Source organism: Stigmatopora nigra, chromosome 4 (genome assembly GCF_051989575.1).
Source record: "Stigmatopora nigra isolate UIUO_SnigA chromosome 4, RoL_Snig_1.1, whole genome shotgun sequence".
Classification (NCBI taxonomy): domain Eukaryota; kingdom Metazoa; phylum Chordata; class Actinopteri; order Syngnathiformes; family Syngnathidae; genus Stigmatopora; species Stigmatopora nigra.
In genome coordinates, this window is record NC_135511.1 from 5,229,345 (window position 1) to 5,252,234 (window position 22,890).

At 38.5% G+C, this 22,890-nt stretch overlaps 1 protein-coding gene across 1 annotated transcript in view; it reads left to right on the forward strand.

Moving 5' to 3' along the window:
* The window catches only part of LOC144195156 (multiple C2 and transmembrane domain-containing protein 1-like), a 55,735-nt gene that overhangs the window by 9,999 nt on the left and 22,846 nt on the right, over positions 1–22,890 (forward strand). The window contains exons 11-13 of the mRNA XM_077714580.1: positions 775–894; positions 8,683–8,799; positions 20,758–20,814. Coding sequence (XP_077570706.1) covers positions 775–894; positions 8,683–8,799; positions 20,758–20,814 — 294 coding nt within the window. The remainder of the gene's footprint in view (positions 1–774; positions 895–8,682; positions 8,800–20,757; positions 20,815–22,890) is intronic.

Below are 22,890 nucleotides of genomic sequence, written 5' to 3' on the forward strand. Positions count from 1 at the left end.
AAGAAAAGTATTTGAAGACCTTTTACTTTATGACTTGTACAATAAATCAAGGCTATTTAAGTATTTATGAAATAATCCCTTAACAACTGCAAGGTTACACGTTTTCTTTGTGACAGTTATATATTCATCCACATATCAAATGGAAACCATATATTTAAGGCCAAATGTGGTTTTAAACTGGTTGTCAAATATAACAATGGAGGGTACATATTAATTTCATAGATTAATATAAATGTTTCTATGTTGCATATTTCGACCTTCATGGAACACACTTTCATTTTATTTGTTTAATGATAATATTTATTATTCATATTAAATCATTCCTTAAAAATAAAAGCGCCTGGTAGCAGTTTAGCTGGCGGGTATAAATACTGATTCTGATTATTATGGTTGAACTACTCCATTTAAAAATATCAACTAGTAGTGCTTATTATTATTAGTTTAACTTGTCTTTAGTAAAAGTTTCTCATAATTTTTACTTTAAGAATACTTGCCGCTCCTTTTCTACCAAAAATTCAGCAAATATCCCCAATTAACATGTAAACAAAATCACAAATTAAAATGAAATATATTATCTTTATGCTTGGTGTTGGGTTATCGATACTTTTTAGTTAAAAATCTGAACATTCTGCAATAAAAATGGAAGCCAAAATATTAAATATTGTTTTTCTTTACATATCATTCTTTAATCAACAGCTATGGAGGAATACTCCTTTATCTCCTTGTTTATGCCACATTATTGCAATTTCAAATTGTACCTTCCCTACTTTCCAGCTGCTGTTGCGCAACTTCAACAGAGTGAGGCGCTGCATCACGTTCCTAATCAACACAGGCTGTTACATCAACAGCTGCTTTGAATGGGAATCACCACAGAGGAGCATTTGTGCGTTTGTGGTACGTAAAACTTACTTGGAATCTATCTGATAGAAAATTAAACAAGTAAAAATTAGCACTGGAAAATGCAATGTTTGGGAAAATGTGTGGAAATGCATTCATGGTGGTCAATGATGAATGCCCAAGTATTTCATGGTGGTCACTTGGGGGTAATTTACTGTAGATTTGAGGTCACTAATAGTTTATTTTGGGCCTTTTCTGAGTCACTTTCTGCTTACTTTAGATTCACGCCAGTCAACTTTGGACATCTTGTGGATTATGTGGTAACTTCCATCTTGTTTGCTATTAATTTTGGACATTTTTGGGTTACTGTTGTTGATTTTAGGCAGATTCCAGGTCTCTCCCGAATGATTTCTTTTTGATTTGAAGTCACTAATTGTTGATTTGGGCCCTTTCTGGGTCACTTTCTGCTTAGTTTAGATTCATGCCAGTCAACTTTGTGTATCTTGTGAATTATGTGGTAACTTCCATCTTGTTTGCTATTGATTTCAGACATTTTTGGGTCACTACTTGTTGATTTTAAGCAAATTCTAGGTCTCTTCCGAATGATTTTTTTTTTGTAAATTTTGGATTACTTGTTGATTTTGTGGCTGATGTTAATTTTATGGTGATTTCTTGACCTATTTCAGGGCATTTTCCCAGGTCTATTCCTGATGATTTTTTTATCTGAATAATACACCCAAATTGAGATTTTTTTGCTGCTTCACTAATGGAGATTTTCCATGGGCTCAAATTGTGAACATTGACTCCCAAATCTCCCAGTTAAAATGGATTCAATATTTATCACAGTTAATAGCAATGAATGAGAAAACGAGGTCTGGTCTTAAGGCATTCATTCGGAAGACAACATATTCAATTATAGCCGGCAGTATATTTGGATTGTGCACATTATATTGAGTATTTCAAAGCAATAAAACAGGCACGTAGGCCAAGGACAACGTGTTTTATAGATTGTAGAAAGGCTGAAATTCAAACATCATTTTTGCTATTCCCCTCCCACTCTTATGAGTGTGTTGGCGTAGGAGTGCACACTTAGCTAAAAGCATCCAAGTGTTTAGGACCTCTCCTTTACACAGGTACCTCCTCCCCTCATTCATATCTTCATCACTCTCTCATTCCTCCCTCACTTCCAGAGGCCTCTTAATCACTTCGCTCATCTCTTTAAGTGGCTTTTTATGGGGGGCCATCTGGCCAAGGTGGTGCGTTTGTGAAGGTGTGCGTGTGTGTGATTACCGGCACGTGTGTGTGTGTGTGTGTGTGTGTGTGTGTGTGAGTGTGTGTGTTTGTGTCTCGATGGACAGATGTTGCACTTAACTTTTGAAAATGGCAGAGGTGGCGTTGTGGCAGCCCCTAAATGTTTAAGTGTGTGCTATACTTCACGTAGGAAACTTGTCGGAAAAAGCGAGCTACCAAGCACAAAGGAAAACAGCAGGAGAGCAAGTGTAAATTTGAAATTAGTTTATTATCGAAAAAAAACATATTTGAACAAAACACTGGGATTAAAATGTAGTTACACGTGTGCACATTTGTACACATCTTTCTTATAAGGGGAGTACAGGGTTGGTTGTCCCATGAGTTGGTTGTCACACTTGCTCCCCGCCACCAAAAGGGCAGTGTTTAATAGTATCAGCTTTGAAATGATCCTAATTGTCAACATAAATTCATGCATTCATTTTCTGAACTGCTTTATCATCGAATGGGTCATGCAGGGTGCTGGAGCATATCCTAGCTGACTTCAGGCCAGAGGCGGGGGACACCCTATATCGGTGGCCAGCCGATCGCAGGGCACAAGGAGACGGACAACCATGCACACTCATACCCATAACTAGGGGCAATTTGGGGTGTCCAATTAGCCCACCATGCATGTTTTTGGAATGTGGCAGGAAACCGTAGTACCTGGAGAAAACCCATGCAGGGCCAGGGAGAACAAGGAAATTTCACATAGGTGGACCGACCTGGATTTGAACCCAGGACCCTTGAGCTGTGAGGCGGAGGCGCTAACCCAAGAAAGACGCTGGGTCGCCAAACAACACAATTAAAAAAAAAAAAAAAGATTTCTTAGATTTCTATTTATTTTTATTTGTCTTTTGTGATATTTTAAAAAGACAGTAATGTTTTTCCAATAGTACCTCAGCATCTAGTACCATCAATGTTAATCAACTTAGTTAAAATGGATTTGATGTCTATTATTCAATATATATTTAATATAATGTTTTGGGAAGAAGAAGACACTTGGTATAGTAGAGTGTGGTTGAGCATCTGGATTGTCTATCCTACAACTGACTGGCGACCAGTTTAGGGTGCAGTCCGCCATTCGTCCAAAGTCAGATGGCATGGACTCCAGCGCCCCACAACCCTGTCAAGGATAAGCAGTGTTAAAAAGTGATAGATAGACGTAAAAGACCAAATTCTGAAACGTCAAGGAACGAACCAGAGTTTATTGTCCAAGTTTGGTAAAAGATGGTCATCACAGTCATCCCAAGGGAAAAAGAAGTGTTTCTCCTCCTGCTAGATTTGCCGCTTCCGTTGGCATGTGTACAGCTGTCATCAGCCTTGTCTCACATGCAGCGTTTCTATCTCACGCCTGCGGTTATGTCTCCCACCCATGAAAAACGCCAGTGTGCCAGCTTTTCCCAAGGCGTTGACGGAACACCGTCACCTCCTGTCCTGCGTGACGGCATACGTCTGCACGCCATTCCCTGCACCTGCATGGCGTGACTTCCCATCACTCCATCTCCACCTCCACATCGTGTACGCACGCTCTCCTCAGCCGTACAAGGTTGTGGTTGCCTCTAAACAAATTTGCTGTAACTTTATCTGCAATTGGGCTCCGAATTGGGAGCAAATAGAAGTGGCTTTGTGAGACTTCGGGAAGGGTGAGGGCAGGTAGCCGGGGGAAATGATACTAGGCGCTTTTATGTCAGGTAAAGTAGGACTCTTATCAGGAAGAGAGCCCAGACAAGGGAGCTACTTCTAGAGGAAACTGGTGCACCTATCACCTGCTTTGCATTTAGATAAAAAAAAAAACACCTTGCTGAAATCAAATTTTAAACACACACACACACACACACACACACACACACACACACACACACACACACACACACACACACACACACACACACACACACACACACACACACACACACACACACACACACACACACACACACACACACACACACACACACACACACACACACACACACACACACACACACACACACACACACACACACACACACACACACACACACACACACACACACACACACACACACACACACACACACACACACACAAAAGACAAGTGCTAAAGCATCTTTTGGTGTATGTGTACACTCCAAACCACTCTAGGTTTCTTAATATTACTCCTTTGACTAATATTCAAAGGAGCTGTCTTAACTTTTTAAACTTTGAGAGCTGAGGGTTCGTCTTTGCCCAAAGCAAGGGACAACTTTGAACCACTTTACTTGAACATTTTACTACTCTCGTCATTTGATAGTTGAAATATGGCGACGGGAACGAGGCGGAATACCAAGTCAGAGTTTAATCACTGGCGATAAAGACTTGTGAATGACAAAAAAATGTCAGGGCACTTTTGGAAATTGGAATAGTGTGTTTGCAGCTTTGTGGCAATTAAGATGTACAAGTTTCATCTGATTTTTTTCAATAGGGTCCTTAAAAGAAATGACAATGCAATTTTAGAGCATCTCTGGCTTTCTTGTAAAATTGTGTATTCTCAGGATGTTCAGCAGGGGGCAGTCTTGTACTGCTGAATATGCTTGACTGGGCCAAAACACTGCCCCCCCTCCACACACACATACTTCATTGCAACCCCCCCCCCCCCATCTCTAGTTTCATCAAACTTAACAGTGCTTCTACTTGCTATCTGGCAACACTTAGTGCCAGCATGGAAAATGATGTAAGAGACATAAAGGCGACCTCTGAAATCCAAACTCGGGTTTCACTCCACTGAGACAGAACAGGGGGAAAAGTTTGCCTGGTGTGTGGTTAATGTAAGCCAAAGTACTGAATATTACCCTCCCACAGTGCCGCGAGGACGCGGGCTGTGTTTTGAAACAAATAACGCAGGCAGGCTCCAGCTCTCCATGAGCACTGACTGCTTGAATAAAACATTTGGACTTTTCCGTGTTGTTGACATCCTTTAGTGATCAGGGGATTTCTCAACATTGAACCAAGCATCAAAGAATTTCCCAATCCAACTGCATGGATTGTTAAAAAAAGGATATTGGTTTTGGACTTTTGGTATTTTAGTCAACATTTATCTCATCATTATTCACTGTTCTTAGAGTCCATTTTCATTAAACCATTAGACGAATAAGACACATTGTTCTAATTATTTAGACTGCTTCCTCACAATGACCCAATACTGATATATTTTTTATTTTTATAAGCCTAAATAGATTGGCCCTCTAGAAAACAAGAGCATTTAAATTGATTTGACATCAATTGTTGTCAATGGCAAACAATAAGTTTAATACTCGTGTTACGGTGGGGGGCATAACCAGAGTTTTGTTACTAAGTTTGTTTTTATTAGCATTTTATTAATTCTAAATTGTAGTTATTCAACAATATGCATATCAAAACACTGAATAACATAAAAAATATAATTCTATTCTAAATGAACACTAGCATTTTGGTTCACAGAGGCCACACATGTATAGCAAATGTTTATATTGTTGCCTACATGATTGACTCGAACTGGAATGACTAATAATTTGGAATAATAGTTAGTGACTAGGCTAATAAAGGGTTAATGTGATTGTATACAGTCAGTTTTAATTTCAGAAAAACTCTTAATATGTGATAAGTCAATTCTAATAGTAAATCTTTGCATTGTGTGCTCCAATGATAAAACAACTAAATTATTTAAATATTTGTGCCCACTGTAGATTTGTACACAAAATTATTTCCCTTCAGCATTGATTCATTGTCAGCCATCGACATCCAATCCATTTGGTCTGTGAAGATTGACAGGGAATAAACAGACAATCATGATAAACTCATATACTCACATAATTGGATATCTATTATCTAATAGTGAAAGAGTTACTAATAGGTGAAAGATAAGCATTGTTAACACAAATAAAACAATAATAATCATCTCAGTAAAATCATTCAGATACTAAGCTATACTGCTATCTTAGTTTAATCATCGTATTTCCATGATGTTTTCATTTTTTTCCCTCTGCACTTCTTGGTGGTCACTGACATCCACAGCAGGTTCCTTCCTCAGGCGGAGAGTACGCAATCTAGTGTTGGGTGGGGCGCGGCGGGGGGGTGGCTGCGATGGACCCGTCTCGCTGGAAAGGTCCAGGAACCGCGGGGCCACTTTTAAACAGCCCCGGAGGGCAGGGTGGCGGTTTGGGGTTGCTGAGACGAGGCAGGACCGTCGTCCACTTCTGCTGTTTTTGTCTGTCACAACGGGGCCCTCGGCTAAATAGCCAAATGGAAGAGAAATGACAGGGCCAATACAGGTTAACAGCCTAGAGCTAACTTTATTTTCTTCTTTTTATAATAAATTGAGGCAAAAACAAGGACAGTAGGTTTTATGATTTCAAGGCAGAAATCACATCACAAAATTATATACTAAATATATTTCTCCTCATGTATTGTTAGACATGTTACTATTTATTATGGAATAATTATAACATGAATAATGTGCGAATATGCCTGTAATTGTATTGTTTATTTATAACTTCAACCAGAACGGTTTGGAAAAAAACAACAACAACAAAAACACGAGAGCTTCTTTGTTTATTTTAGTAAAGTTGTGTGCCGGCACCTTATTTGCACTGTGCTTTATTGAACATGTAATTCATTAACGTTACTCATTTTGCTTGTTTTGATTTGTAAGAGGTTTACATTCAAATGTTTTTCGGCTTTGTGTGAGTGTGCATTGCTGTCATAAATAAGTTTAATAAGAAAGGAAGTGGTCCAGTAGTTTTGAATGACATATTTTTGGAATTATTATTATATTTTTTGTCAATCTGTTGCAATTTAACGTTGCTTTCGCGTGACAGAAAAGTTGTTCCTGCTGGAATTGAGTATTTGTTTATTGGACATTAGCAGTATGATTTATTTATAAGAAAAATACATCTGACCAGTTTTGGGAAATGTTATCTTTATCTTTAATTCATGCTTAGTTTGTTTCTGCCTAATTTCTCATTCAGTTTAAGGTCTTAGTTATGAGTTCCCAAACTTTTTTAGCGATGAAAAAGACAAAACATTTTTTTTTCAGATGGCGAGATGCATGTGTTTATGTGTGGGTGGACGCAAAGAAAATTATACACTGACGGTTGAGCGATGAATGCGTCTGTGTTTTGGCCGGCCCTTCTATTCTAACTGAATTAGTACATGCACATGCTCTCCTTTTGGGATGAGGATAGAATAAGCTTTCATTAGTCTAACAATGGGGGAACTTTACTTTCAAGAGGATTGTCACCTTCTGTAATATGCAGTATATTAGTAGGTTTTTGTAGGTTGTCATAAAAAAAAAATATTTATTATGGTGTTAAAAATGTTATTTTATGATATGCTTTTAATGTTTTAAGGAGTACCTTGTGACTTTTAAGATTTTAATTGAATTAGTAGTTCAAAATACATTTTTTTTTTCAATTTTACAGTGGTTTCCAGGGCATGATACTACTTTTGGTAATTTATTTAGTTATATATTATTGTATATGATTTATTTTTGTAATTTATCAAAATTGTGCATAATTAATTGTATTTTTTTTAAGGAAATAATTTAACATAAGCAACATCAAAATGATTAAAAACAGTAATACACTTTGGTTAAAGCTCCCAAAATTTACTCAGGAGTTTTTTTTTTTTTTTTTTAACTAATTTGCTGCCTTTGACAGCAAGAAATGGCATATTCATTTAAACTGTGTGCACTAGCTGTGCATGCTCATGTTTTAGTGCCATTGACGATGTGAGACGTCTGATTCCTTTAAATTCACTCTCCCAGTCAAAAATGATTGGATATTTCTCACCCTCAATGGCGGCCATGTCAGATTTATGTTAATAAAGAATGTTCTCAGACTTTTACTTTAGTCCTAGCGCTGCAAACTTTTATCTTGCATGTTGATACTTGCACTAAAACACCTTAGCTACTTCACGTGCTGTTAACCACTCTACTCACCTTTTTTTTACCTCACTTTATTTTATGACTACTCATTTATGTGTGCATTTTATGGTGAAACTTGAAATTGTACATGGTCAATGACAATAAAGGTATTCAATTCAGTTTAATATATGAGGGTTAATTTATATTTTTATTTGGTACTCTCACAAAATATCCAATTCAAATTAAACTTAAATATTGTTAAATAGTCCTCCTCCATCATTAGCAATTTCTTCTTCCCACAAGACGTTTAAAAGTGTGTCAGAGCAGAATGCTGTGCTTGATCAAAGGTTAATTTTTCTGACAGCGCTTTGCTTGTTTGATGATGAAAATGGAAGGACCTGCGTTCTGCTTTTAGCAGATGTGTTAGCAATACACGTCTTAGTTGGGCTATTGCGGCGTGGAGTGACAAGGTTAGGGACTCAGGGTGTGGCCGGTGCGAGGTCACATGCTGGGTTTCTGGGGGTTTCGTACCAGAGGGTCAAAAACCATCGATGACCTCAACCCCTAGAATGATTGGCACGGAGGGAAAAGACTCTGACGGCACGTCAAGGCTCGAGAGAGAGAGTCAACAATATAAATGTTCCTTGCCACTTTGTTCAAACATTTTTTTTTTGGTCTTTTCCTTTTCATTCCAGCTCTTTGTCATCCTGGTCTGGAACTTTGAACTCTACATGATTCCATTGGCTTTGTTGCTGCCCTTGGCTTGGAACTACATCCTCATCACGTCAGGCAAGGATACAAGGCAAGATGTGGTGAGTGTGGCCTCTGTAAGCTGGCCGATATCCCTCCGCCTTTCTTTCATTCCACTGTAAAAGCCTCTTTGCTGGGCACACAATGAACCGCTAAAACTGTGACGCCATTATTTTATGAGGACACGCCGCTCTTGTCTCTTCCCGCAATATTATCGCATTAAAGTATACTCGTACAAGATTAGATTGACTTAAATCGTACTTCACTATTGTGCAAGTCAGTAGATCCAGTACGGACATTGAGATAACCCAAAATGCAGCGTTTGAATAAAAATGATGTACATGAATACTCATTTAAAACCCCATTCATTAAAATTAATATGCAACCATAAAATATATGGAAATGTAGTATTATTTTCGGATATGGGGAAAAAATCCCTATGTTGAATTTCACATCTTTGAGACAAAGAAAAGGGGGAAATAATAGGCAGTCATCTTCAACTATGTTATGCCACTTACCTGCTGGTTTATTTATTTCATTCATTTATTTTTATCTCTTCTACCAATTAAATGATGTCAAAGGAATGTCACAGGAAACAGACATGTTTTAATCATCCTGGGACACATTTCGGGAAGAGAATGCGAGAGTTCGGAGTGAGCGTGCACAATCAAGCGATTAATTTTAATAAGTGTTGAAACCAGCAAACATGGCAGATATACACTTACTAGTTTTCAAATGTGTGTATTTTTCACTTTAAAATATAATTTTAATCAGAAAGGATTCAAAACTAATTTTACACTTTTTAATGGTGATGAAGAAACTCCCATCGAGGAGATATGAAATATGACACACATTTTTTTAAAATCACACGTTTCAGAACTCATCTCAAGCATAACAAAAAAAAATCTGAATGTTCTTATCCATTTATTTTGTTTACCTCATTTATTACCTTTTAAATGTGAATGGCTGTTAAATTTTAGAGAACATTTTTGACTGGCCTGTGGATGGCGACATTGCTTGACAAAAAGAAAAAAAATCTCCCTCATTTACCTGAGGCTGCAGGATGATTTGTTCACTGTATACCTGCTGCTAGCCATATATCCCTTCCTGATGAGAGTCCTCTTCCATGCTCTTCCTAATTAAACCTAGTCAAGAGAGCTTGTACATTCTTGTACGTTTCCACTTACTTCACATATGAGTAAGTGCGTGCGGCACCCACTTGATGCTGGATGGCTTTTCTCTCCCCTCTTTTGAAAGCGACGATTGCGCCTCCAGTGCCACAGCAATTGCTTTGGAAATTAAAACATGTTGATACTGTTGTAGTCAAGCAAGTGCTTCTTTGGACAGAATTTCATGTCTCTCTACTTTAAAATGATTATATATATTTTTAATTCAGGGTTTATGACACACTGGCTGCCATTGAGAGTTATTTACGGGAAGGCCTGGAGAGCATTCATCATTAACAGCCCCTTTATAATGTAAATGATTGGACGTCGTTTGCCGTCAATGGCACTGTAAAATGATTCACTGACAGCCCCTACTTTTTTTTAAGGAAAACTTTATTTTCTGTAATGTGTGCGTCCATGCGGATGGTGAGATTAAACTTACTTTGTTCAGCAAAGTGAGGATTAAATTTGAGAAAATGTTTAGTTCTCACAATGTTTTCAACTGTAAGATAGATTTCTCTTGTTTTTTTGCTGTGCTGAACAATAAATGTCAGATACAATGCTCTGGACATGTGTCATAACGAGAACATGCATATTCTGGAGAAATTGAATGGGAATGATCTCATGATAGTCGATGAACTCTTGATAATTTGGTTCACTCTCTTTTAGGGATTTGTTGGTCACTTCATGTTAAATTTAGGTCACTTCTTGTTGATTTTGAGTCTTCTGTAGTTTTAAGGGTAATTTTGGGCCACTTACAATTGATTGTGGGACACTTAATGGTAATTTGCTGTGGATTTTTGGACATTTTGGGCCATTTTCTGTTGATTTTGTGATATTTTTGGGTCACTTACTGTTGATTTTGTCATATTGCTGGTTCACTGAGGGTTGATTTTGTGATATTTCTGGTTCACCGAGGATTGATTTTGTGATATTTCTGGGTCACTTACTGTTGATATTTGGATATTTCTGGGTCACTTACTGTTGATTTTGGGAAATTTCTGGGTCACTTACTGTTGATTTTGGGAAATTTCTGGGTCACTTACTGTTAATTTTGGGAAATTTCTGGGTCACTTACTGTTGATTTTGGGAAATTTCTGGGTCACTTACTGTTGATTTTGGGAAATTTCTGGGTCACTTACTGTTGATTTTGGGAAATTTCTGGGTCACTTACTGTTGATTTTGGGAAATTTCTGGGTCACTTACTGTTGATTTTTGGAAATTTCTGGGTCACTTACTGTTGATTTTAGGAAATTTCTGGGTCACTTACTGTTGATTTTGGGTCACGTGATGATTATGAGACAATTCAAGATCACTGCGTATTGATTTAGGGGCATTTCTGGGTCACTTGCTATTGATTTTAGGGTATGTTTAAGTCCCCTCCTGTTAATTTGGGGAAATTTCTGGGTTCTTTCTTTGTAACTTCAGGTGTTTTCCCTGATCATTTAGAGGCATTTCCATCCAGGTCATACCCGGTTGTCTTTTTTTGATAAAACAAAAATAATAACCATCAATTGAGATTGTTTTTATGCTCTGCTAATAAATATTATTTTTGTGTGGTGTGTGCAAGAGAATGCCAACAGGAGTGAATTAAGAGCTTTTTGTGGGTGTTCATCACTGACAAAGACAATTGAATGAACAATTGTCCCATTGGAAATGAATTGCCATTTTTTAAAGTCTGTTTTTTGGGGGAAATAGTGAATTTTTCTGCTCAAAAAATCAACCCTGCTTTACGTGAATTTTTGGGTTGAGTAATTTGGAGTTATAATACTGTGACCCAGGTGTAAAATATCAAAATATATAGTTCGGGTGTTAAAAAAGGGCAATTTATATATGTGGATTGATTTAACTGTGCCCAAAAAAGAAAACAAAAGAAAACAATGGGAAGACGTTTTTGAATTAGTTGAACAAGCAGTTGTGCTCAACCCAGCTCAGATCAACACCCAAAGGTGAAGCTTATGCAGAGGCAATGTGTGCTAAATTCACAAAACGTATACCCAGACTTGCTAATCAGCTGAAGGGCCTTGATTCATGTGATGGGTTCAAAGTGAAGAGATAAACAAATGCTATGTTGTCTGCATACTCCAGTGGACCACTCAGGGTCACTGTCTGTTGTGTGCTTACACGTTGCCTCGCAAACAGATCTCAAATCAGCACACGTTACCCTCGCCCCAACCTTGACCACTACCTGCTAAGCAGGTGCGGCACCCTCGGAACAGCGATTAATAGAGAATACATACCAAAGAGGTCGTTGACCTCTTCTCTCATCATGTAGCACTCTGACCTTTGAATTCTGACTCCTCAACACCCTTACCTGACTTGCATGTCTTCCCACAACATGACCTCGGAAACAAACAACTTAACTAAAGGAGAGAAGGACCTGGGATGCCTCTTCAGTAGCTGGGAAATGAAAGAGCTTAGAAATTAAACACATGACCTTTGACTCCTTTTGCATGGTTGGGGCTTCTTATTTCAGATAAATGTGTTGTAACACAGAGTCGCCTCATGGTGTAGAGGTTCACTCGCCTAACTTCGATGCGGGCAGGTGTGTTCTCAATTCCCGCTTGTGGAGGTATGATTGGGAGTGCTGATGGTTGTTTTTCTACGAGTTACTGGCGACCGGTCAAGGGTGTAGTCTGCCCTTTGCCCAAAGACAGCTGGGTTAGGCTCTATCAACACCCTCAACCCTTTCGAGTATGGGCGGTGTAAGATGAATGGATGACTGAAAGTTGCATCTCAATATGCCAGAACTTTTGCTTAAACCAGGGGTGGGAAAACTTTTCGGCTCAGGGACCACATTGACTTTAAAAAATGGACAGATGGGCCGGGTCAGCACAAGATCCGATACATATAAAAAACTGCATTTGTTAACAGTACATGTAAAACATCAAATAAAAAAAATACTAAATTATTAACATACTCATCACTCATCATTAAGGTTAAAAGTATAAATTACAAAGTAAAGTAAAAAGGAATGTATTAAGAAATATTAAAATGTAATTTATAAGGGGCTGTAGAACACGAAAAACAATTAGTGAATGCATGTCTAGCTTAGACAGACAGTACTATGGTCAAAATCCAAACAGCACACTTCTCAGAAGGGCAACTATGATTTTGTATTGGGAATTGGCCTGGATGAATAGGAAGAGAAAAAATATTTGATTCCAGACAGTTTTGAAGTTAATTTCCAGGATGGTTACTTTTGCTCAACATAAAACCCTAAACCTAACTTTTATTCTCTCTCTGACAATCTAACAGCCAAATGTTGTTATTGTGTTCAGTACATTTGCTCTCAATATTTTAGACTGTATAACAACCGTTCCAGTAGAGCCCCCTCTTTAGCCGTTCCGTTGGCCTTGCGAAACTCTTAGCAGATGTTATAAAGGTGTTAATTGCTGCACAGATACTCATATAGGGTAAATACCAAATATGCTAATGTCTCTTTCTACAAGATGACGGGCAATTAGGTCTCGTCACACTGGAGGACCTTTTTTTTTTTTTAAATTATGCTATGGACCATTGCTTAAATTCAACCATTGAATCCTCCAATATAATACAGAAGGAATTTTCTAAATGGCCTAAAATTCCCCACATTTTAGTGAAATCTCCAATAATCTGTTTACGTACAACTTAATCTTTTGCCCACGAAATGAGGACTTTCATTGAAAGTCATCTGCTGCCTTTGGCAGCGCTATACGCACAATGCCTTTTTAACTGGTAGGGGCGAATGAATGAATGTTCTAGCGCCGTCAAAGGGAATCATTATGTGTTCAGTTGCATATCAATATATTTTCTAGAAATAAGCCATTAAGTGTGATGTGTTACTCTGATAACTTATTGATTTATTTTTGACTGTTTTGTCTTATAATGGCTAATGCCAATTGCATTTTTATTTCAAAATAATGGCTATCATGGGATGGTCATACACTGTTTAAAAAAAAAACCCTGTTTTTTTAATTGTATAGCTCCTTGATGACAAATTTTACCAAATGCTAAAATATTGCGGATCAGTTATGTTGACAGAATACACAAGTTTGGCAGCCTACTTTTACTAGTTTTAATAAGGCTTTCATTTTTATAGATGCTTATGTCAATGTCAGTGTTCATAAAACGATAACATTTAAATTAGAACGTTCAACATTATTTGCCAAATTATACATTGAGCACAAAAACTCCTCTTTCTCAAAACACCACAGGACTTGACGTTTTAACGTTAGCAACTATCGCATTGGTGTCCAAAGAATCAATATCATATTGTAAGGACATTGTTGATTAAAACATTGATTGTTGGTATTTTGAATATTGCATAATTTAAATAGCAAAACAAATTAAAAGCACACAAAAATTTTTGTTGAACTTTCACATTTTAACGTGTAGCTGTACTTGCACAAGTTTACTATTTACTTATTTGACTGTGAAGCAGTTATGTGACACCACCATGGTGCTTATTTAGATGGAAGTCAGTAATAATGTACATCTTTGTATCATCCGAGAACAAGACTTCATAGCCATTTTTATCTACTCTATTTTCCCACCGAGCTATCATCTTCGAAAAACCCAGCATCTTTAAACACACTCTGCCTTGACACCTGCCCTCATTAAGGGCCCGGCACAATACAGGTACAGAAAGTAAATATTATAAGAAAGCCGAGAAGATGAAGAGGCAAGATCCTATTAGACCGCGCGAGAGTCACACATCCACTCTCCTGCTTAGAAACAGCAACTCCAAAAAATAAATGAATGTCGAAAACAAGGATTTGGAGTGGGAGGTAGAGATAGGAAAATAAGCACAGAGAGAGACAGGGCAACCGAGGAAGAGAAATGCGGCGGTTGGCAGGCGCTTCTCAGACGTGGCATTTGGTGACAGGTGACAAAATCAAAAGGTCACGTCACTTTTAACTGAGAGCGCCTGTGCCCCGCTGATTTCCCCCGTGCCACCCCGACACCGCGACACTCATCTGGCTGCCTCGCTTTTACTCTGCTAAACTGGCAGGGAGGATGGCAGGCAGAAAGAGAAGAGTTTGAAGCGGGACGGGAGCACGGGGAGCATCGCAATGCCGCCGCAGAATCCTCCAGCCTCCTGTTTTATCATGTCAGTGTGTTACTTTCTCTTCATTTCCATCCATTTTTTGAGTCCCTTCATCATCGTGAACCTTTGTGACTGCTGGTGTTTGTGTTCCTTCTACTTGTTGTTTTGATGATATGTTGTAGAGTTTATTCTTTATTGTTGGGCTTAAAGGTATTTATACAGCATTCTATTCAGCATGTGATATGCACTGGCTGCAAATTCCGCAGTAGAATTTTTGGAGAAACAACATTTGATACTTTCATTGTCTTTGACAGCAACGGGCATTCAATCAATTTGAAATGGGATGGCATTGATTATCATGTCCCATTGCCACTGACAACAAAAGATGTCCAATTAGTTTGGATTGGGAGAGATAGGTAGCATCAAAGCTACCAATGTATTGTGCATGCATGCCAGCAAATTCCTAACCTACAGAAGGTTGCCTTATACTGGCAACCACCTAATTATAATTCCGCTATTAACTTATCATTAAATACCGGCCGGTAGCCGAGTAGTTAGTGTGCTGGCCTCACATTTCTGGGGTTGAGGGTTCAATCCCAGGTCGGTCCTCACTGCGTGGAGTTTGCATGTTCTCGCAGACTTGCGTTGGTTTTCTCCAGGTACTCTGTTTTTCCCCACCTCCCCAAAACATGCAGGTTAGCTGGTTAAACACTCTAAATTGCCTCCAGGTATGAGTGTGAGTGTGAATGTTTGTCCGTCTCCTTGTGCCCTGCAAATGTTTTTTAGCAGGGTGTTGACATTACTGTATGAATAAAGGAAATACGACTACATCTAATCAAACTGAACTGTTCTGACAATGGGGAGTGGGCTAAAGTATTACTCATTATGTTGTCAGCAATGATAAGAGACCGTGTCAGCAAATAGGCAATACGGAAATATGGCTTACATTGACTTTCTTCTTTGCAATAATAAAGGCAGATCTTCATTAATATGGAGGCCTCCTTCACACCCAGCCCCCCATCTTCCAGTCCCAGTGGTACAGGGGCCTCACCCCAATCAAGCTCCCTGCTGGGCAACCCTGGCTGGGGCACTGCAGATGGAAGCGGCCCCCCCTCCGAGGGCTACGTCTCTGACAGCTTGTGAAGGGCCCACACGGGTCAGCCGAGCCCAGCCGGCAGCCTCTTATCACACTTGCAGCCCTCCCTCGCCCGGCGCAAAATGTGGCGTCGGCATTACGCACACACTGGTAAACGGTGCATAACAAGTAGGGCCTTGAGATCCAGGCAGCGAGTCAGACCAACCTCGGCAGCTGCAGAGGTTAACCTCCCCCCTTCAACGTATCAAAGACGAAAAGCAGAGGAGAGGTGGAGGAAGGGATGGAGGCATTGCAGAAAAAAAAAGCAGGAGAAAGAATATCTTCATGTTCACTGGAATGTCTGCCCAGGCATCAATTCCCCTTGCGGCTGTCATTGGCAAGGTTAGGCTAGCAGATAGTGGAATTCTCCCGTCTAGACTTAGGAGATGAAATGCATTGGTCAGTGTTATTACATCTGGCTTAATTTTCCAATCTGCTCTCTCTCTTTTATAGTCATGTGAGTAAAGACGACTGAATTAGCGTTATACCGGAAAGAGACGCTGGAGGCTCTGTTGCCCATGAATCTGAAACTGTGAATGTAAAGATTGTAGGCTGTGAATCTCTAATTCCATGACAATATGATACAATGGGTGGGGAACCAATTCAGGGTATCACCCGCCTTGTGCCCTTAGTTGGCAGGGATAGGCTCTGGCACCCCCTACGACTTGTGAGGATAAGCGGTACTAAAAATGTGTGACTATATGATAAAATATCGATTCTTAAGACCATGTTATGATTGCCAATTACAAAATCTGCCATGATACAGTTTGATTCAAAGGAATTAGATTGATTTAATAGGATTATTAATATTATTATCATATTACGTAAATATAATGTTATAACAGTCAGTTACATTTTACCTTAAAGATGCCATGAAATGGTGTCATAAAAACGAAAATGACTCCACTAATGTAATTTTACATGTAGAAAACACATTTGGCAGTTATTTATTTATTTTTTTTGCATTGTGTCAGGGAACACCCACATTTTTTCAGCAATTCTGGTTGTGATGTCATCATCTGATGGAGATTTTCTTTAGTAAGTTTGATCATTACAGCTGAGAACTCTAGACTAATTACCAACTAATATCATAAGTGATCCTTTGTATCCCTTTTTTTTGGACTTGTGTCCAAAATTTGACATGACAGGAAACGAAACACAAGCATGAAAGCAATGACTTTTTTTTCAAGCATCATAACGCTAAGGAAAAGTTCATTCAAAAACGTCCGAACCAACATGCACAATGCAATTATAAATCTTTATCCGCACAGTATGCCGATGGCTGCCGAGGCCCAATGGCGCTGGTTAACGCATATCAAGCGCTCTTGGAAATGCTATGAAAAGAATGAAGTTTCTGAAACGTACTCAAGTGCCATCTTGTTTTCAGAGCACAGTGCACTGAGAGTGTAAATGCAGAAGTATTGAAAGACTGGTGGTTATATTTACAGTGTGATTTGGCTTTGATCAATTTGCCATTGATAACGATTGATGTACAATTCATTTTAAACGGATCAAGAACACAACAAAAGAAATGGCTGAATGTTAAGACCAACCGTAGTTATACATGTACATCTACATGTATGCATATGTATATTTATGTGTATGTATTTATATATATTTCAGCAAAACGCGTATTTATTTATATATATTTTTAATTTATTTATTTATATATGTATTTATTAATTTATTTATTACCTATTTATTTGTCTAAAATGTATTCTCCAGTATTCTTAGCCTCTTTCTGCTGTGTCAATAACATTTCCCGAATATGGGATAAATAACATAATCTAATCTAATCTAAATGCCCCCATTTCAGATAGATTGGAAATCAATTGCCGACAAACACTCTTAAATGTGATCATTCACCTCAGTCTTCCTCAGTCAAATTGTAGAACTGTATGCCTGTTTAAAAGTCTCAATGTCATTCCTCTCGCTTATTTTCTTTGTGTATGCTCCATATTATCACCATGTTTGTATGATTTTATGGGGCACGGTGTAATCTGTGAGAGCCCCCTGCATCATTCCTGTATTATTTGAATAGGTTTGAATATGTTAATCTCCACCTCTGTCTTTATTGAATTCACCGGAGCGGCTCTGCGGGCAACATTCGCTCGCCGCGATCTCGTTGCCGACTTTTTCTTTCAGGCTGCCACTTCCGTAATGATAGTAATTCAAACAACCTGATAATGGCGGGGATAAGCAGACAAATCGTATCGTGTAGCATACAAGTTCTGAACTCAGAGGTAATTTCTATCCCCCCCCTCAGTAAAAGCGGTAGTGTTTAGCCGTGGCAATCTTCAGGGCAGATGACACGATCGGTGGCATTTTATTTATTAATTTTACATCGTCTCGTCGCAGGAAACATGACATCTCTGTGTAACCAGAGGCAATGGAGAAGCGAGAGCAGAAGGAGACAAACGGGTCTATCCTTCTCTCTGTCTCAGTAGGTCATGCTTCTCCAGCTCGCTCATGCTCATTCCCTTTGTTTAAAGTTTGGAGTTTGTGCCAGGCGTTCCCCTCTAAAGCCTCTGTGTGGAGGAATCCATTCTGTTTGTATTTTGGCACGCATGAAAGGATTTGGGTGGAACTGTGATGACTTTATAAACAGTTATAGCTCATTTGTTGGAAGAGCCTGAAGGCTTTCATATTACAATAACTCTTCTACAAATTTTGCCACAGCTGAGAACACGACTCCGCTATTTGGCATTTATGTAATGTAGTAATGATTTTTTTTTTTTGTGAAGTGGGAATTAACTGCTGCTATACAGTTTCAATAAGAAGTGCGATTCATACACTTTGCCCCGCTGACTGAGAGTTATTGATAGAGCACGTACGCAAGAACATGGCGCACTATTGACTCTACCCGCTGCTGTTCTGAACTCGTCTTTTGTTTGTGTGGGAAGATGAATTTACATAAGAAGCTTATGTCAGCTGCCACATAGTTTGTTCACTTACTTCAATGAAAAACAAAAAGGACAAAAGCTATTGTCGCTTTAAGTCATGATTTTTGGATTTCTCCAAGCATGGATGTGGGGGCGAGGAGGCCAGTCAAAAGGTTTGATGGGTTTCCTCATGCTCAATGCTGCACCACAATGAAGTTTAAGGGGGTGGCAGCTCATGGGGTTGTTGTTTACTAAATTGGGGGCAATTACACAACCTTGGAGTTTTAGTTGTGGGATATGAATGATTGGGAGTGAGGATGAACAAGAAATGAAGGGAAACATTATTGATGTACTTATTAGTCTGCCATTTGCTTATTTTTTGCTTTTATTGAGAATAATTGCATTAAAAATGGTGGTATAAAAGCACTCTCTCTACATATAGACATTTCATTCTGTGGCTTGTTTTGTCTTTCTGCTGTGAATTTAAATATGTTTATCACAAGTAGACTTCCATTTCATTGGCAGGCTTGGCCTTACCACATCATTGTTTTCAAGTGAAAGCTGAGATCCAATTTTGATTCTTTACTATGATAATCAGTCTTGATTTGCCAAGTGCTATGAAGATTAGAGCATATTAAACATTTTTGTGATTAAGAAAAACCTGATGGTACAGTGACTTTGGTGCGGGCAGTCTGGGTCCGAGTCCAACTCAGTGGCAGTGTGTGGTTGTCTGTCTTCCTGTGTACCCTACGACTGACTGGCGACCAGTCTAGGGTGTAGTCTGCCTTCTGCCCAAAGACAGTTGGGTTAGGCGCCAACAAGACCCACAACCCTTTCGAGGATGGCCAGTATGGAAGATGAATGAATGAATGAAAGTCCACATGGATTGGATGTTTATTGGTGTCAACAAGTAACTATCAGTGCTTTTTAACTTTTTTCTATTTTTAAGCGCTGTTTTTTTAATTAATAAACACATATCTGTTAAAATCCCCATAACCGTGATCATTTTAAATATAATGAAATGAAGAAAATAATATTTAATTTTAGGAGACTCATACTGGTACAATAGATTTATATTTATCCTAAAAAATTATAGATTAGTTTTATATTTGAATAATTGTACCCTTTTTGTAAGTGGACCATTTTCTATCACTCTCAAACGCTTTTTTTCTTTCTTTAACTCTCTATGGCTGGAATTGTGCCCTTACCTTGGATGTTGTATAGGATTTAGATCAGAATGCCTTGAACGCCGTTTCAAAAGAGTCACATTTTTTTCATAGTCACTCTTGACTGTTTCTGCTAATTTTGAACCTTAAACCGGTTGGGTGACCCAAAACCAGCAGTTAAACCCACACTTTCTAACATGTTACAAACAATCCGATGCAACAAATAGGATCTACAATTTGAACCATACTTGAAAGTAGAAAAAAAAATGAGCCTACATAGTGAGGCCACTGATGTCAAAAAATACCAAAGAAAGCTCTGTAGTCTCCTCTTGCTGAATAATTGTGGCTCTTTTGTGCTATTTGATTTCAAATGATGAATGGATGTTAATCCTTTGCACATTGAAATTCTCAACCAGAGCATTTCCACAAGTGTCAACATATTTCAACAATGGAATGTTTCTAAAATTGAGTTTGGATTGACTGCCAGCAAATGAACCAGTATTGGTTCACTTGCTGAAATCCTTATCCAGTTGAAATAAATGGGGCGCCTATTGTCGTCAATGGAGGCCAAAAATATTCCAAAACTAATGTACTATGTAATGTTTATCCATTTGTGTGTGTGTGTTTTTTTCTCCCTCACAGCAAGCGATGGAGGATCTGATGGAGGACGAGGATGAGGATTTTGACAAAGATGACAGGGTAATTATTTCCTAACAGATATGCACTTGTGTAAACACACACACAAGCACACACATGCAAAAGTATACAATCCGCCTTAGGGTCGGTACAGGTTGCCTTGTCAGGAAACCCAAAACGATGTAAATACCTGTGTCTTCCCTACCTCCTTTGCTTGAGGCAAAATCATGTGTACAAACATTGTACAGCTTTTTCTAACCTTTTTGACAATGCATTTCTCACCTTCTCGTCAAACACGGTCGTGTTTTAGTCAGGTTTGATTTGCCATCCTGCTCTCATTTTTAGCAGAATTACATTACTACCGTCATGCTTCAGCTCTGTTTCCTGAGAACACGGACTCATATAAAGTGCTTAGTTGGCTATTTAAGTTCATTCACTGGCCCTTTATGTTGCAATAAAACAGCATCTGGGCTTGTCCAGACACTATCAGGTAACAACAGGTGGCTGCTTTACTGCCCCTGCTCGTTTACACTGCAGGAACAGCTACTGAAACAAATGCCACTAGATAGATTACAGTACTTGATAATTGGATATTGAAATGCCGTAGCAGCTGTGCTTCCATCTATCGTGTTGTGCTGGAGATACTTTTCAATCTGATGCCACAGTGTGAAAAGAAATTGTAAAATCGTCTGCCTGATGTATGATTTCAAGAGTGAACATAGCCTGGAAAATTGAATTGGACCAGATAGCGGATGCCTTAAAAGGAGGGGTGTCAAACTCATTTCATTAAACTAATATAGTCGGAGGGCCATTAGATCTTCCAAATCGAGGTGTCACAATGAATCGCCAACCGTTTTGATAGTTGATTAATAGTTTATCGTCCTAAAGTGGTCTGAATCCCTTTTAAAAGCAACTTTTCTCTTATTAATTCTTTAATTTTTTAAATTAGAGAAAAACAAAAAAGAGAAAAAAACACACTTTTTCCCCTTTTTTTGTGTGAACATATTTATTTTAAAAGATGATGTTTATCTATATTTATTTATTCATTAATTTTCAAGATCACTTTTCGTGTTTTTTTTTGTTTGTTTCATGTTCAGGGTTACGGGGCAATGGAGCTTATCCTGAATGACTTCGGGTTCACTACACCTTAGAAAGATTGCCAGTCTATTGTTGAGCAAACATAGAGAAAGACAACTATTCATATTCACAATCTCGCCACCATTGAGTGGGAATCGATCCCATGCCAGCTGCACCAAAATCAGTTGAAAGAACCACTACAGCAACTCCTTGAGCAATACAGTAAATATTATTTAAATTAAAAAAAAATCGAGAAAAACAATTCTCTTTTTTCATATTTACATTGCGTTTGTTGGAAATTTGTGTCATTATTTTTTGTAATCCTAATTTTATTTAAATTTAAATTTTTAAACACACTTGCTGTCTCCATTTTGACTCAGAGAGGGTTCCTGCTAACCCTCCCAATCAAAATGGGTTGGACGTCCAGCGCCATCCACGGTGCAGAATGAGTAATCACCGCTATTCATCCCAGTCAAAATGAAATACTCCTGTCAATGGCATCCAATGAGTTAACAAGAAAATAATATCTGATTTCTGCAGTTCTCATCAAGGACTATAGAAATATTACTTAATCTCATTTTCTTGAGAAACATGATTTGGAAACACAATTTCATAGGCCACACAAAATTACCTTGTGAGCCAGTGCCCCTGGGCTTTGAACTTGACACCTATGCCTCAATGGCATGTTGCAGTAATATACATTTGAGTAGGGATTAAAGTGGGAGTTTGTATGGAGTGATTTGCTCATCTAAAGGTTTTCAATATGCTCAAATATTCGGGTTATTTGTAGTTAGCTGCAAAAGGGTTAAAAAAATTGCACCCAGGTGCAGATGGTCAAATCATTGTCCCAGCAATAAGCCAGGCAATCAGTCAGCCAGCACGACAGTTGACTGACCAGGATACGTGAGCATTACATCCTTTCCATGCTTGTGAAGTTCCAAGGCTGAAAAGTTAGTGGACACTGATTGAAGAAATGCAGCCAAGCAACCTTCAATCTGTCTTTCTTTATGTATGTGTACCATCACTATATTCCCCACTGGCTCCTTGGGGGGAAAATACAAA